This window comes from Cajanus cajan, chromosome 11 (assembly GCF_000230855.2).
Source record: "Cajanus cajan strain Asha chromosome 11, NIPB_CcT2T_4, whole genome shotgun sequence".
NCBI lineage: Eukaryota > Viridiplantae > Streptophyta > Magnoliopsida > Fabales > Fabaceae > Cajanus > Cajanus cajan.
This window is the reverse complement of record NC_138527.1, coordinates 22495445-22510127: the sequence shown is the minus strand read 5'-3', so window position 1 is coordinate 22510127 and position 14683 is coordinate 22495445. Positions and strand designations below refer to the sequence as shown.

At 43.3% G+C, this 14683-nt stretch overlaps 1 protein-coding gene and 1 non-coding gene across 2 annotated transcripts; one reads left to right on the top strand and one right to left on the bottom strand.

Annotated features, from left to right (window-relative positions):
- Positions 1 to 4021: 4021 nt before the first annotated feature.
- On the bottom strand, positions 4022 to 5181 carry LOC145953443 (uncharacterized). Its single transcript, XM_083067397.1, has 3 exons — positions 5041 to 5181; positions 4579 to 4975; positions 4022 to 4419 (listed from the first exon to the last, which is right to left on the bottom strand). Exons 1-3 carry the CDS (start codon positions 5179 to 5181, stop codon positions 4022 to 4024), a joined length of 936 nt encoding a protein of 311 aa, XP_082923523.1.
- A 268-nt stretch (positions 5182 to 5449) lies between these two features.
- On the top strand, positions 5450 to 5555 carry LOC145953627 (small nucleolar RNA R71). Its single transcript, XR_014430910.1, has one exon. It is a non-coding gene; the product is annotated as a small nucleolar RNA R71 (small nucleolar RNA).
- The last annotated feature ends 9128 nt before the right edge of the window (positions 5556 to 14683 follow it).

Sequence of the window (14683 nt, the reverse complement as noted above, 5' to 3'; positions counted from 1 at the left end):
CAAGGCTCGGGGGTCGGGCTGTCCCCGAGGAGTGATCTCTAATAGTCACTGAATTTACACATCCCTATTAGAAGGAAAAGGACACTCGATGACGACAACCGGCCTTGACGATTGTGAACCGGCCTTCCTAAAGATCTGGCTTAAAGAACGTCGAGAAGGATCTTGGTTCCTCTTCGTCCTTTGATCTTTTGACAGGGTTGTATCCTAACCCTTGTTTCCCCGGATTGTCCTTGATAATGGGTAGCTCCGGGATTCCTTGGGAGTCCTTGCCTAATCCTTGTCCTGGCAAGTATCCGTTCTTGGTGAGCATGGAGGCTACCTTCTTCATTTCTCGGGGAAACGTTTCGACATTGGCGATTTCCAATGCTTGGAAGGCGGTTTCTAAAGCTTCCTCTGCTGCATCCACATAAAGTATGTTGGATGGCTTGCTGATGAGTATGTCATCTTTAGCTTGTTCGGTCACCAGTTTGTCACCCACTATGAACTTGACTTTCTGGTGGAGCGTAGAAGGAATAGCTTTTGCATCATGAATCCAAGGTCGGCCAAGGAGACAGCTGTATGTTGGAGTAATGTCCATCACTTGGAATTCGACATTAAAGATAGTGGGTCCAATTTGGATTGGAAGATTGATCTCTCCCACTACTTCTCTTTTAGATCCATCGAAGGTTCGAACGATCATGTTGCTCGGGCGCATTTGGACTCCCTTGATCGCCAATTGCTTGAGCGTTCTTTTTGGCATCACGTTCAAGGAAGATCCATTATCTACCAAGACTTTTGCGATGTGATACTCCTTGCACTTTACAGAGATGTGCAAGGGCTTGTTGTGGATTGATCCCTCGGCGGGGATTTCTTCATCGATGAAGGTGAGGTGATCATTAGCCTTGATGTGACTAACAATCCCCTCAAACTCGTCTTGGGAGATAGTGTGCGACACGTATGCCTCGTTCAAGACTTTCGACAGAGCTTGCCGATGCGGTTCGGAACTTAGGATTAACGACAACAGCGTAATCTTTGCTGGCGTCCTATGAAGTTGATCCACGATGGAGTACTCGCTCTGTTGGATAAACTTTAACAGCTCGTCTGTCTCCTCCTCGGATTCTTTTTCCTCGGTTTTCTTTTCTTCTTTTTCTTTATTCTTGGGGGCTTTATCATGAAGATCTTCGGGAGTGTAGATCCTGCCACTCCTAGTCATGCCCCCAAGTCCAGCGATGTTGGAGGTATCGCTGTCGGCAGAAGAGTGGATGTCGTATATCCACGGCACAGCCTTATTTGATTTGCAAGGGAAAGGCTTTGGAACTGTGATCCTTAATGGTGTCGGACCTTCCCCTTTATTCGTCTTGATTACCAACAACGGAGTTGATGTGCGCTCGCTTGGCGCGGTTGTTGGCTTACACTTGATGACGAACGGCGTGCGATCCATTTTTGAACATACGCATCGATTTAATCCTTTCTTTTTATTTATGTTTATTAATGGAATACTAGGAGAGATGTATGAAATGAATAACTCCTAGATCCCTCCATGATCTATATGCATGAGATGATGATGCATGCATTGTGTTTATTGAACTAAGCATTATCATGTTTTTAGGATTTTCCTAAGATGATGCATGATATTGCTTGGTTTGGGTAAATACATATTTTTCTTTTGAATATTTTGTATCTTTTTATATTTTTTGGGTGAAAAGGGAAACTACCTATATGAATGCAATGAAGGTAGATGTTAACACCATGTACTAGAAGATCTTTATTTCTATTTATTCTTTTTATTTAAAAAAGAATGTTGTATGTTTAAAAGGTGCAAATGTATGCTCATACAATGTCACATAGTCAATGCACAAACAATTCACTCATCCACGAACAGTCACGAGCGAATCACGAGGTGGGGGTCTCCTGCAGAAAAGTGCATATTCAAGGAGGATCTAACTGTTCTCACTTGGTCAAAGGCCCCCAAGGTGCCCCCATTATAGGGACCCAATTCCTCTCGTCGTAAGTCGATGGAAAGTTCCAACGCACTGTCGGACTCGAGTTCATGGTTATCACCTTGAGTGATGTTTTTCCGACAACGGTCTCATAGGCTCCTATAAACCCATCAACCGGCCGTACTAACATCCACTCCCTATGGATTACCACTCATGCCCCCGGGTATAGAGGGAACTGTTGTGTGCAAAGGTTTGTGTACAGTTTGTATTTCAAACAATTGCGGAATTTAAACAAACAACAGTTATTAAAGCCATGTAATAAAGCATGTTATAATACAAGCGAGGGGTAATGAAGTAATTTCAACTATTATTTATTAAAAACAATCTGTCACTAAATGGGACTGACTCTCAAGGCTTCCCCAGTGGAGTCGCCATCTGTCGCCACCGGCCCGAACGGGCTTTCGGCGGTCGCGAAGACGGTCGGACTCTTTTATTTGTTTAAAAATATGGATTGCTAGAATGACGTATTCTCAAACTGAGACCTTGTCAAACGAGCAATTTTATTAAATGATTCACCAATCCATATTAATCCCAAGCGGGACCCTCCATGGATTAGTGGTTTTCGCAAAAGGAGGGGTTCGTGGAGTCGCCACCAATGTTTTACTCAAAACATTGGAAAAAGGGATAAGGCAATTGATTTTACAAATCAACTTTGGCCATTACAACCAGAGTTGGGTAAGGGAGTCGGTTACGCGTGGGGAAGGTGTTAGCACCCCACAACGCCCCTTTCGGGTTCCCTATGACAGATTATTTCTAAAATAACAGTGTAAAATTACTAAATTACCCCTATTTATTCTAAGCAATTATAAATTAACTATCTACATGATGACAGTTTAAATATGCACACAGAAAGCAGTAAAAGGAAGGATTTAAGAATAAACCTCTTGAAGCGTGCTTTTATATATTGAGTAAAACTGGGAAGCTTTTTGGCGTTCCCTCGCTCTACAAGCTCGCTCGCTCCTTCCTAAAAACTTTTGACTATGGAAATCCGGAGGATTTCCCTTCGACTAGGTTCGAATCTCCAAGCTAAGTGCTCGGAATTCCAGAACTTCGTCGGATCGACTCCCAGAGAGATTTCTAGGGCAGAACACTGCTCAAAAACCCCAGAGTACTCAAGGAGGGAGTCAAAACTGAGTGTGAAAGTGTGGAGGAACGTCCAAATGACGTCCTATATATAGGAGTGAGGCGCAATACGGCCTCTGACATCAATACGGCCCGTACCAAAATTTTGAACTACGGTACGGCCGTATTGAATTTGGTACGGCCGTACTGAAGTTCAAAAACTTCAATACGGCCGTATTGAGTTCAGTACGGCCGTATTGTAGTTCAAAATGTTCAGTACGGCCGTACTGAACCTCTAGGAGGCCGTATTGATCTTCAATCCTCCCACATTCTTATTTTAAGCTACTCTAAGACCTCTAAACCTACAGACAATCATCCTAAAGTCTTCCAGGGTCTTCTAGGAGTCCTTTTGGCTGACTTTCCTTCAGTCTTCGAGAGTCTTCGAGTCTTATTTCTGACCCGGACAATTTTAGGGGTCTACACCATTCATGCAATTGAAGCTTTCTTTTCTCCCCTGCTGCCTTCAAATCATAATTTAAGGCCTTGAAAGCCCAAAATGCTTTATGTTCCAATCCCATTGGCAGATGACAAGCTTTACCAATGACCTTTTCCAATTCTTCGTTAGAGATAGGCAAAGCCTTCTCTAGTGGCGATGAGCTCTTGAAATCATTTTGAGTTTCCAAGTACACATCATCTAATACATCAATTCTAAAGCAATCTTTGTTTCCTTTTGGAAACTTCGTTGTTTCAAATACATTGAAACTCACTTCCTCATCTTGGACCCTCACCTTCAACTTTCCTTCATCCATGTCAATGATAACTCGAGCTGTTTTCATAAAGGGTCTGCCCAATATCAAAGGAACTTCTACATCCTCTTCCATATCCATGACTACGAAATCAACCAGAAACATGAACTTATCAACCTTCACCATCATATCTTCCACTATACCATATGGAAACTTAATGGATCTGTCTGCCAACTACAAGGTCATTCTTGTAGGTCTCATTTCCACTTCTCCTATCTTCATCAGCATGGATAAAGGCATCAAGTTAATACTGGCTCCAAGGTCCATGAGTGCCTTACCCACTGATAGATTTCCAATAGACACGGGGAGAGTGAAACTGCCTGGATCTCTGGACTTCTGAGGTAGAGACTTCTGTATAATAGCACTGCATCTTGCCTCAAGCTCCACAGTTTCTTCTTCAAGAATTCTTCTCTTCTTAGTCAAGAGATCCTTCATGAACCGAGCATAAGTAGGCATTTGTTCCATGGCTTCAGTGAAGGGAATATTTATCTGGAGCTTCTTGATGATGTCCAGAAACCTTGCAAATTGTCTTTCCTTCTCTTTCTTAGATGGGGCATGAGGGTAAGGTAAGTCTTTAATAGGAACAGTGGAAATGACTTCCTTGCCCTTCTTTTTATTTTTCTCCTTCTTTACTCCATTCTTCTCTTTTATTTTCTCACTATCTACACCCTCATTTTTATTATTTTCTCCCTCATTCTTCTCAATCTCCTCCTCAACCGCCTTCAGTTTACTATTTTCTTCCTTATTATCAGCACCCTCATTATCACCACTCACCCCAATATCACTACCAACTACCTTCCCACTTCTTGTTGTTATGGCTTTGCAATGCTCCTTGGGGTTGGTCTTGGTATTGGCTGAAAATGGGCCTCCAGACATGTCAGCTAATTGTTTAGCTAGCTGACCCACCTGCACCTCCAAATTTTTGATGGAATCTTCAGTGTTTTTCTGGTTGTTCATAGATACATGCATGAACTGGTTCAGAGTCTCCTCCAATTTACTGGTTCTTTCATGCATAGAGGGATAAGCAAGTTGATGTTGCTGTTGTTGTTGTGGGGGCCTATTGGATGGCCCAGCTTCATTCCTCCATCCATATCCCTTGTTGTTATTGTTTCTCCAACCTTGATTCCCCTGCATATAATTATTAGTATTATAATTATGGAATTAAAATTACCTCCTTCCGGTTGGTTACCCACATAGTTGACCTCTTCTTCATTTGAAGTTTCAGAACAGTGACCATTGGGATGATCTCCCCCACAAAAATCACACTTTAAATAAGAATTTGATTGAGCTGGGGAGGAAGCAATGGCATGAAGCTGCTGTGGTATTTTGGCCATCTGCTTAGTCAGTGCTTCAATCTGTTGAGATAGCAGCTTGTTCTGAGCAAGGATTGCATCATTAGTACTGAGATAAAGAACTCATCTTTTATGAGATTGATGTCTCCCATGATCTGCTTGGTGATCAGAAGATGCCAAAGATTCTATAATTTGAGTAGCTTCTTCTGGGCTCACAGTCATCATGGGGCCACCAGCTGCTGCATCCAATAACATCTTCACCTCAGGCTTGATTCCATTAACAAAGAAATTGAGTTGAGTTATATCTTCAAACCCATGGTTAGGACATTTTCTAAGCAATGACTTAAATATCTCCCAGGCTTCACAAAATGGTTCATCTGCACCTTGCCTAAAAGTAGTAATTTCTGACTTGGCCTTAATATACTTGGATGAAGGATAGAATCTATTCACAAACTTGTTTTCCACATCACCCCAGCTTGTTAAACTTTGATTTGGGTGAGATTGTAACAAAACTTTAGCTTTTCCCGTTAAAGAGAATGGAAACAACCTCAAATATACAGCTTCCTCATCACCTTCAGGTATTCCCATTGTTCCACATAGCTCATAAAAATTTGAAAGGTGTGAGTATGGGTCCTCATGATCAAGGCCAGCAAATTGTTGTGAGCTAACCAAAGTAAGGAAGGCAGGCTTCATCTCCATTGCTCTAGAAGTATTTGGAGCTGCAATGCTAGAGAAATGCCTAGGACCATGTTGTTGTGCATAATCACCTAGGGTCCTTCTAGGAGGCCTGGCTGGTCCATGTCCACCATTATGAGTGCCTGTTCCTTCTTCAACCATTTCTGTTTCGAGGTGTGGTTGATTTGATAAAGAAGAAGAACTCAGAAGATCTTGCTGTTGTTTTTGGATTCTCTCTAACTGTCTAAGCCTTCTTGTTCTACTATTGTTCCTCCTTTCCGTTCTTTCAATTTCAGGGTCAAAATGCAATTCTTCGGCTTGAGTTTTCCCTCGCATACACTTTTAAGAAGTCTGCATAGCAAGGTGAGTCCACAAAACACAACAAGACAAATATCTCTATATATTATAAATATTCACAAAATGAATTATTTACACAATTACAAAATCACAAGATTAAGAATTACTAAATAGCACCAAATCCCCGGCAACGGTGCCAGAAACTTGATGAGGTTTTTCGCAAACACACCACTTGGCAAGCGGACCAAGTTTCGTGTAGTAATTAAGTATCGTCCTCAGGGATTTGGGAGTTTAGTAATTCTTACTCCAATGATTAATAAAGAGATGTTGATATGATTGGAAGTGAGTTAATGTGAAGCAAAATTAACACGGTAATGTAAAAGATAAGAACAATTATATAAAACAAGGATTGGACCCTGGGCACTTGCTAACTCTTAAATTTCCTTAAAATAAATATGATTTTATCTTCATGACTTCCACGTTCATTTAGTAATTCAACAAGATCCCTCAAAATTGAATCCTAAAGTAATTAATCTAAAACATGATTCCTCTATGTTTTATGATTAACACTTTGCATTAAGAACAATGACTTGAACAAGGTGACTAAACAAATCAAGTCTATTCCTAGAGCAAGAGATGTTTAGGTGCAAGATTCAGTTCGAGTTTTCAAAAATGTTTTCCAACCGGATTCAAAAACCAAATATCATATAACGGGTGATCAAGCCGGTATAAGCATTAAAAGTAGAATCAAGCACAAGTAATGAGAATGAAATGCATATATAGATTTAAGAAATAGAAGAGTTAGTAGTTACACCAAGACCAATCCTCAAAAGATTTAGCCACACATGGCCATTACAAGATCTAAGAAGTAAAAGAAGAGATTACAAAGTAGAAGATGAGAACAAGGGGTTGGGCTTCGTTCCCAAATGACCCAGCTGCCCAAGTCTTCGTTCTTGCTCCGTTTCTCCCTTCACGTTCTTCCCAATCTGTTTTTCTCTCTGTTTTTTGTCCTCCCCCTGTTTCTTCGTTTTTCCCCTTTTATATGAACTTCAAAATAGGGCCAAAAACTGACTTTTACTCCCACGGCTGTAGCTGTAGATCCACGGCTATGGCTGTGGAGAGTCCTTCAGGGTGAAGAAACCTCCAAGGCTGCAGCTGTGGTTTCACAGTTATAGCTGTGACAACTCCTTCAATCTTAAGGAACTTCCAATGCTCAAGCGGTGAAGCCACAGCTATGGCTGTGAGTCTCTGGAGTTTTTGCTAGGTCCTGGGTGCTTCCATGGCTTTAGCTGTGAGTCCACAGCTTTAGCTTCAACTCTCTAGAGCTTCAAAGTGCATTTCAGATTTCCACAGCTATAGCTGCAGATCCACAGCTATAGCTCCAACTTTCTGGACCTCTATATCCTTCCCAGACTTCCACAGCTCAAGCTCCAGATCCACAGCTATGGCTGTGGATCTCTGCCTAGCCAAAAATCCTGCAAAAAAATGAGGAAATTCCTTAAGATTGCTACTACTCCTCTACTCTTATAGTATAACTTAATTCTTTAAATTAAAGGGGTGAAATAACATATATATTATCTACAATTACCCAAAAAGAGTGCCAAAAGTTGAGTGCAAATCATGCATAAAAGACACTCAACATAAGCCCAACCATCTCACCCATCCAGCAAGCCCAGCCATCCTAGGGATTTCAAGCAAGCTAGCCATCTTAAACATATAAGGTGATAGCAAAACTAGGAGAAGTGAAGGTAGTTCTTCTCCACGGATTTGCTTAGGCCGGATCTTCTTCAAAGGAGGATGAATTCTTCAACTCAAGTACTCTTGCAATCTATGAACTCACGGATGAACTCAACCTAGAACTAGGAGGGAAGCATCCAAGCTCAAGCATCAATGGAGAGCACACTTCAAAGAGAAGGATTCTAGGTGAATTCCTAAGGCTTTTGAAGATGAACTCAAGGAGACTTTGAGAGGGAAACTCGGCACTATGGCTCACAAATTTCATTAATCATTCAAAGTGAATACAAAATGTGTTAGGAGGGAACATATAATGCACCGAAAATAGGAGGAGACACTTGGCGCCACATGATAGGTCACATGTTGGCGCCAAGATTTGAATTCAAATTCAAATTTGAATTCAAACCTTGTGTCACATGTGCATGTCGCCACCCGCCGAAACGGACATTGGCATTCGCGACGATGGTTGGACTCTTTTTAAAGTTTGGAAAAAAGATGGATTGTTAGAGCGACTTATTCTCAAACTGAGACCTCATCGAACTAACAATATTTATTAAATGATTCTCACCAACCTATGTTAATCCCAAACGGGACCCTCCATAGATTAGCAGTTTTCGTAAAAAGAAGGGTTCTTGGAGTCGCCACCAATATTTTACTTAAAAGATTGGAAAAAGATATAAGGCAATTGATTTTCGTAAATCAACTTTGGCCATTACAACCAGAGTCGGGTAAGGGAGTCGGTTACGTGCGAGGAAGGTGTTAGCACCCCACAACGCCCCTTTCGGGTTCCCTATGACGGATTATTTCATAAATAACAGTGTAAAGTTACTAAATTACCCCTATTTATTAGAAACGATTATAGATAAAATATTTACATGACGAAAGCTCTAAACATGCAATGCAATAATCAAAAAGCAATAAATAAGAGCAGTAAAAGAAAGGATTTAGAAAGAAACCTTCGAAGCGGACTTTTATATATTCAAAACGAAGTTTAGGAGGCTTTTTGGCGCTCCTTCCCACTACACGTCCGCTCGCTCCTTTCCCCTAAAGATAATTTTTACTATGGAAATCAAAGAGATTTCCCTTCGACTTGTTCGAATCTCAAGCTAATGGCTCATGACTCAAGAACTTCGTCGGATCGGCTCCCGGAGAGATATCTAGGGCAGAGAATAGCTCAAAAACCCAATAATACTCAGCAGAAGGGTTGAGGAATGTGTAAAAAGTGTGGAAGGACGTGCTAATGACGTCCTATTTATAAGATTGAGGCGCAATACGGCCTGGGAGGTCAATACGGCCCGTACTGGATTTTTGAACTACAGTACGACTGTATTGAATTTGGTACGGCCGTACTGAAGTTCAAAAACTTCAGTACGGCCGTATTGAGTTCACTACGGCCGTATTGCAGTTCAAATGACTCAGTACGGCCGTACTGAACCTCTGGGAGGGTGTATTGAGCTCCAATCCTCACACACCCTTATTCTAAGCTACTCTAAGACTTCTAGACCTACAAAGAATCATCCTAGGGTCTTCCAGGAGTCCTTCCAGCTGACTTTCCTTCGGTCTTCGAGAGTCTTCGAGCTTTATTTCTGACCCGGACAATTTTAGGGGTCTACAGCTGCCCCCCCTTTACTTAGTCGAACGGCTTTTTGGTGTACCGATTGACAAGTAAAGGAGTTGACCCAATTGTCCGGGGAGTAAGCCACCCTTCAGACTTGTAGTGTCTTCAGGTGGGAAAACTATTGAGTAGCCTCTCCAGGTTGAGTATTAGTCGTCACCTCTCCAGGCTCGTGCATACCTCGGTGTTTCTGACAACCTTGGTAGCGTGAGTTTGCCCTCTCCAGGGTCTGCGGTTTGCCCTCCCCAGGGTTGCATGCCTCCGTGTTTCTGACGACGTTGGCAGCTGCATACCTCTGTGTTTCTGACGACGGGGTAGCTGAGTATTAGTCGTCGCCTCTCCAGGCTCGTTGCATACCTCGGTGTTTCTGACAACCTCGGTAGCAGCATACCTCCGTGTTTCTGACAACGGGGCAGCTGAGTATTAGTCGTCGCCTCTCCAGGCTCGTGCATACTTCGGTGTTTCTGACAACCTCAGTAGCATGAGTTTGCCCTCTCCAGGGTCTGCGGTTTGCCCTCCCCAGGGTTGCATGCCTCCGTGTTTCTGACGACGTTGGCAGCGTGAGTTTGCCCTCTCCAGGGTCTGCATGCCTCCGTGTTTCTGACGACGTTGGCAGCTGCATACCTCCGTGTTTCTGACGACGGGGTAGCTGAGTATTAGTCGTCGCCTCTCTAGGCTCGTTGCATACCTCGGTGTTTCTGACAACCTCGGTAGCTGCATACCTCCGTGTTTCTGACGACGGGGCAGCTGAGTATTAGTCGTCGCCTCTCCAGGCTCGTTGCATACCTTGGTGTTTCTGACAACCTCGGTAGCTGCATACCTCCGTGTTTCTGACGACGGGGTAGCTGAGTATTAGTCGTCGCCTCTCCAGGCTCGTGCATACTTTGGTGTTTCTGACAACCTCAGTAGCATGAGTTTGCCCTCTCCAGGGTCTGCGGTTTGCCCTCCCCAGGGTTGCATGCCTCCGTGTTTCTGACGACGTTGGCAGCGTGAGTTTGGCCTCTCCAGGGTCTGCGGTTTGCCCTCCCCAGGGTTGCATACCTCCGTGCTTCTGATCACTTTGGTAGCGTGAGTTTTCCCTCTCCAGGGATTTGAGATGATTTTGTCTCCACAGTCCACGATGCTGTTTCGACGGTTGTTTTCGATTTGGGTGCCGCTGAGGGCTGGATAACGCAGGGATCCGTCTAGGGGATGTGCAGTTACTCATGGGTTCTTGTGTCCCAACTTTCCATTGCGTAGTTGGTGCCCACTGGGGAAATTCTGATTCCTTGGGGATGTAGACACAAAGATGCTCTTTCTGATGTGAGTGATGCCTTATGATTGGCTGACGTCCTTTCGACGTTTGTGGAGTATCCTAGTTATCCTTATTCGGGTGACTCTTTTTTGATTTTCTGGTTTTGTTGCCTCTGCGTAGGCTGTTATCCGCTGGGGGATTTTGTCATTTTGATCTTTTCTGATTTTCCCCTTTTTTGAAGGAGTGCCTCTGAGTAGGCGAATGGGGATTGAGGATCTTGTGTATCCCAGAGTATTATTTAGAAAGCCTCTGCAGGCTTAGCTTCACTCGTCGCTTGAGTTGGAAAGCCATCTTCCACTGAGGAAGTCTGAGTCTTTTGACTCGGATGCTCTGTTTGGATGATCATGCTTCCGTTGAGGAATCTTGCTGATCTTGCTCTGATAGCTTTCACTGGGAATTCGGCCCAAGAGTGCAAGCTGAGATATCTTTGGGGAGTATTATTTCGGCAAGCCTCTCCAGGCTCAGTTATTCTGTTTGATTGTTGGATTTTCTGACTTTTTTTGCCTTTTTTTTGTCGATTTTTCAGCTTTTTCTGTTGCTGCTGTCATACACAAGAATTTTTCCTATTTTTCTACTTTATGCGACTGCCTCATGATAAGGTCCTTGAATGTGCAACTAATGTGTGTGATGCACGAAATGCAAGTTTAATTATTTTGTTAATGTTTTTAGAAAAATGAATGGCTCTCCCTATCCTCCTCTTTTTGGAGGAATTTCTGTGAGCCTCTTACGCAGGAGATTACGGATTTTATAGGAACCCCTCCAACTTTCTTTATTGACCGATTATTAAAGGAATTTCGTACAATTTTAAAGAAACACCAATTTAGAGGCATAATCACATGGTCAAGAGAGAAGAGAAATGAATAGATATTTTATTGATATTCACAAATGTTTTTACAGAAAGATATACAGAGGGAATTTCTGAAGAATGGCTGGCCAGGGTAGGCTATATACATTGGGCTTAACAATTATATCTGTAATTGTTGCTCTTACGTTCCCCTAATTGCTTCGGGTGAGATGCCTGAGCCAGGAGTGTAGACACTGCAAGACGCTTGCTTCTAGAAGATAATCACTTGAACCGCCTTTCGGTTTTCGGTTCAAGTAATCGTTGCTTGCTTTGTTTTTGTGTCTTATTCTTTTGCCCCTAATTTTTGCCTAGGACGTATCCTAGCGGGGATAAATTTGCCTTTATTTTGCCTAGTACCCATGTACTGGCAGGCTTTTTATTTTGCCCTAACTTTTGCCTAGGACGCCCTTTTCGGGTTTTCATCCTAGCGGGCCTATGCAAGCAACGTCTTCAAGCATAGTACTTCTTTACCACGTCAGCGTTGACTGGGTATCGAAGTTCTTCTCCATCCATGTCCGTGAGGATCAATGCTCCTCCTGAGAAGGCTCGCTTCACCACGTATGGTCCTTCGTAATTCGGGGCCCACTTTCCGATTTTGTCCTTTTGGGCCGGTAGCAATTTCTTCATTACCAGTTCTCCCTCGTGGTAGACTTGAGGGTGGACTTTCTTGTCAAAAGCCCTTTTGATCTTCCTCTGATAGGCCTGACCATGGCATATGGCGTTCAGCCGTTTCTCTTCGATAAGATTCAACTGGTCGTATCGGCTTTGAACCCATTCTGCTTCGGAAAGTTTCGCTTCCATGATTACCCTTAGAGAAGGTATCTCGACTTCGACAGGCAGAACTGCCTCCATCCCATAGACGAGGGAGAATGGAGTGGCTCCTGTAGATGTACGTACTGAAGTCCTATAACCATGAAGAGCGAAGGGTAACATCTCATGCCAGTCTCTAAATGAGACAACCATCTTTTGCACTATTTTCTTGATGTTTTTATTGGCTGCCTCGACTGCCCCATTTATCTTTGGCCGATACGGGGAAGAGTTGTGGTGTTGGATCTTGAATTCTTAGCACAGTTCTTCCACCATTTTGTTATTCAAATTAGACCCATTATCAGTGATGATTTTATCGGGAATACCGTATCTGCATATAATGTTCTTCCTGATGAAGGATGTTACCACCTTTCGGGTCACATGAGCATACGATGCCGCTTCTACCCATTTGGTGAAGTAGTCAATGGCCACAAGGATGAACCTATGTCCATTGGATGATTTTGGTTCGATGGGTCCAATAACATCCATGCCCCACATTGCGAATGGCCAAGGTGAAGCCAATACATTTAGTGGAGTCGGTGGGACATGAATGTTGTCGGCGTATGCTTGACACTTATGGCATTTTCGCACGTACTGGTAACAATCCCTTTCCATGGTCGACCAATAGTATCCCGCCCTGAGGATCTTTTTAGCCATTGCAGGCCCGGGGATATGGGTACCGAAAACCCCCTCATGTACTTCTTTGATCATATTTTGAGCTTCGACTTGGTCTATACATCTCAACAAGACCGAGTCATAATTTTTCTTGTAGAGAGTTTCACCGACTAGCAGAAATCCCATGGCCCTTCTTCGGATATGCTTCTTGTCATTGTCGTTGGCCGCATCAGGATATTCCTCTTTTGTCAAATATTGTTTGATATCATGGAACCATGGACAATTATCGACAGCTTCATCTATCAGAAGGCAGAACGCTTGCTTATCGTGCCGCCGGATATTGATGATGGGCATTTCATGCTCCTTATCCAAGGCGAACATCGACGAGAGTGTAGCAAGAGCGTCGGCAAACTGATTCTCCTCCCTTGGAATGTATTCAAAGAAGACACTTTGGAAGGAATGTGTCAAATCTTTGATATGTTCAACATATGGTATCAGTTTAGGATTTCGGACTTCCCAATCACCTCGTAGTTGGTGGATGACCAGGGCCGAATCACCAAACACTTTGAGCTTTAGGATACCATTGTTGATGGCCGCTTGGATTCCCAATGCGCAAGCCTCGTATTCAGCCATGTTGTTTGTACAGTCGAAGTTGAGTCTTGCCGTTATGGGAATGTATTTTCCTTGTGGAGAGATTAGCACTGTGCCAATCCCTCGTCCAAGCATGTTGGAGGCTCCATCAAAATACATGGTCCATGCATCATCTTTTGGTTCTTCATGTTGTAGATTCATTATATCCTCATCGGGGAAATCATCCTGAAGGGACTGGTAGCCGTTGGTCGGCCCGTGTGCTAGGTAATCAGCTAGGGTACTGCCCTTGATGGCCTTTTGTGTGACATGTGTGATGTCAAATTCTGATAATTGTACTTGCCATCGGGCGATCTTCCCAGTGATTATTGGTTTTTCGAACACGTACTTAATTGGATCCATTTTGGAAACCAGCCAAGTAGTATGCCTAATCATATATTGCCTGAGCCGCTGTGTTGCCCATGCTAACGCACAACACGTCTTTTCTAACGGCGTGTAGCGGGTCTCATAGTCGAGAAATTTCTTGCTCAGGTAGTAGATGGCTCGTTCTTTCTTTCCTGTTTCATCTTGTTGTCCTAGCACAACTCCCATGGACTCATCAAGCACGGTTAAGTAGAGGATTAATGGTCTTCCCTCGACAGGTGGCACCAATACTGGTGGATTGGCCAAGCACTGTTTAATCTTGTCAAAAGCTTGTTGACAATCCTCATTCCAAGATTCGGAATGATTCTTGCGCAACAGCCTGAATATTGGTCTACACGTGTCGGTCAACTGTGCGATGAACCTTGCGACATAGTTCACCCTGCCGAGGAATCCTCTTATTTCTTTCTCGGTTTTAGGAGGAGGCATTTCCATTATTGCCTTCGCTTTATCGGGGTCCACCTCTATGCCCTTTTTACTGACGATGAACCCGAGAAGCTTACCCGACCGAACTCCGAAAGTACACTTAGCCGGATTTAGCTTAAGCTGATACTTGCGAAGCCGGTTGAATAATTTTCTCAAATATTGGATATGGTCCATTTCGTCTTTCGACTTTGCGATCATGTCGTCCACGTATACTTCAATTTCTTTGTGG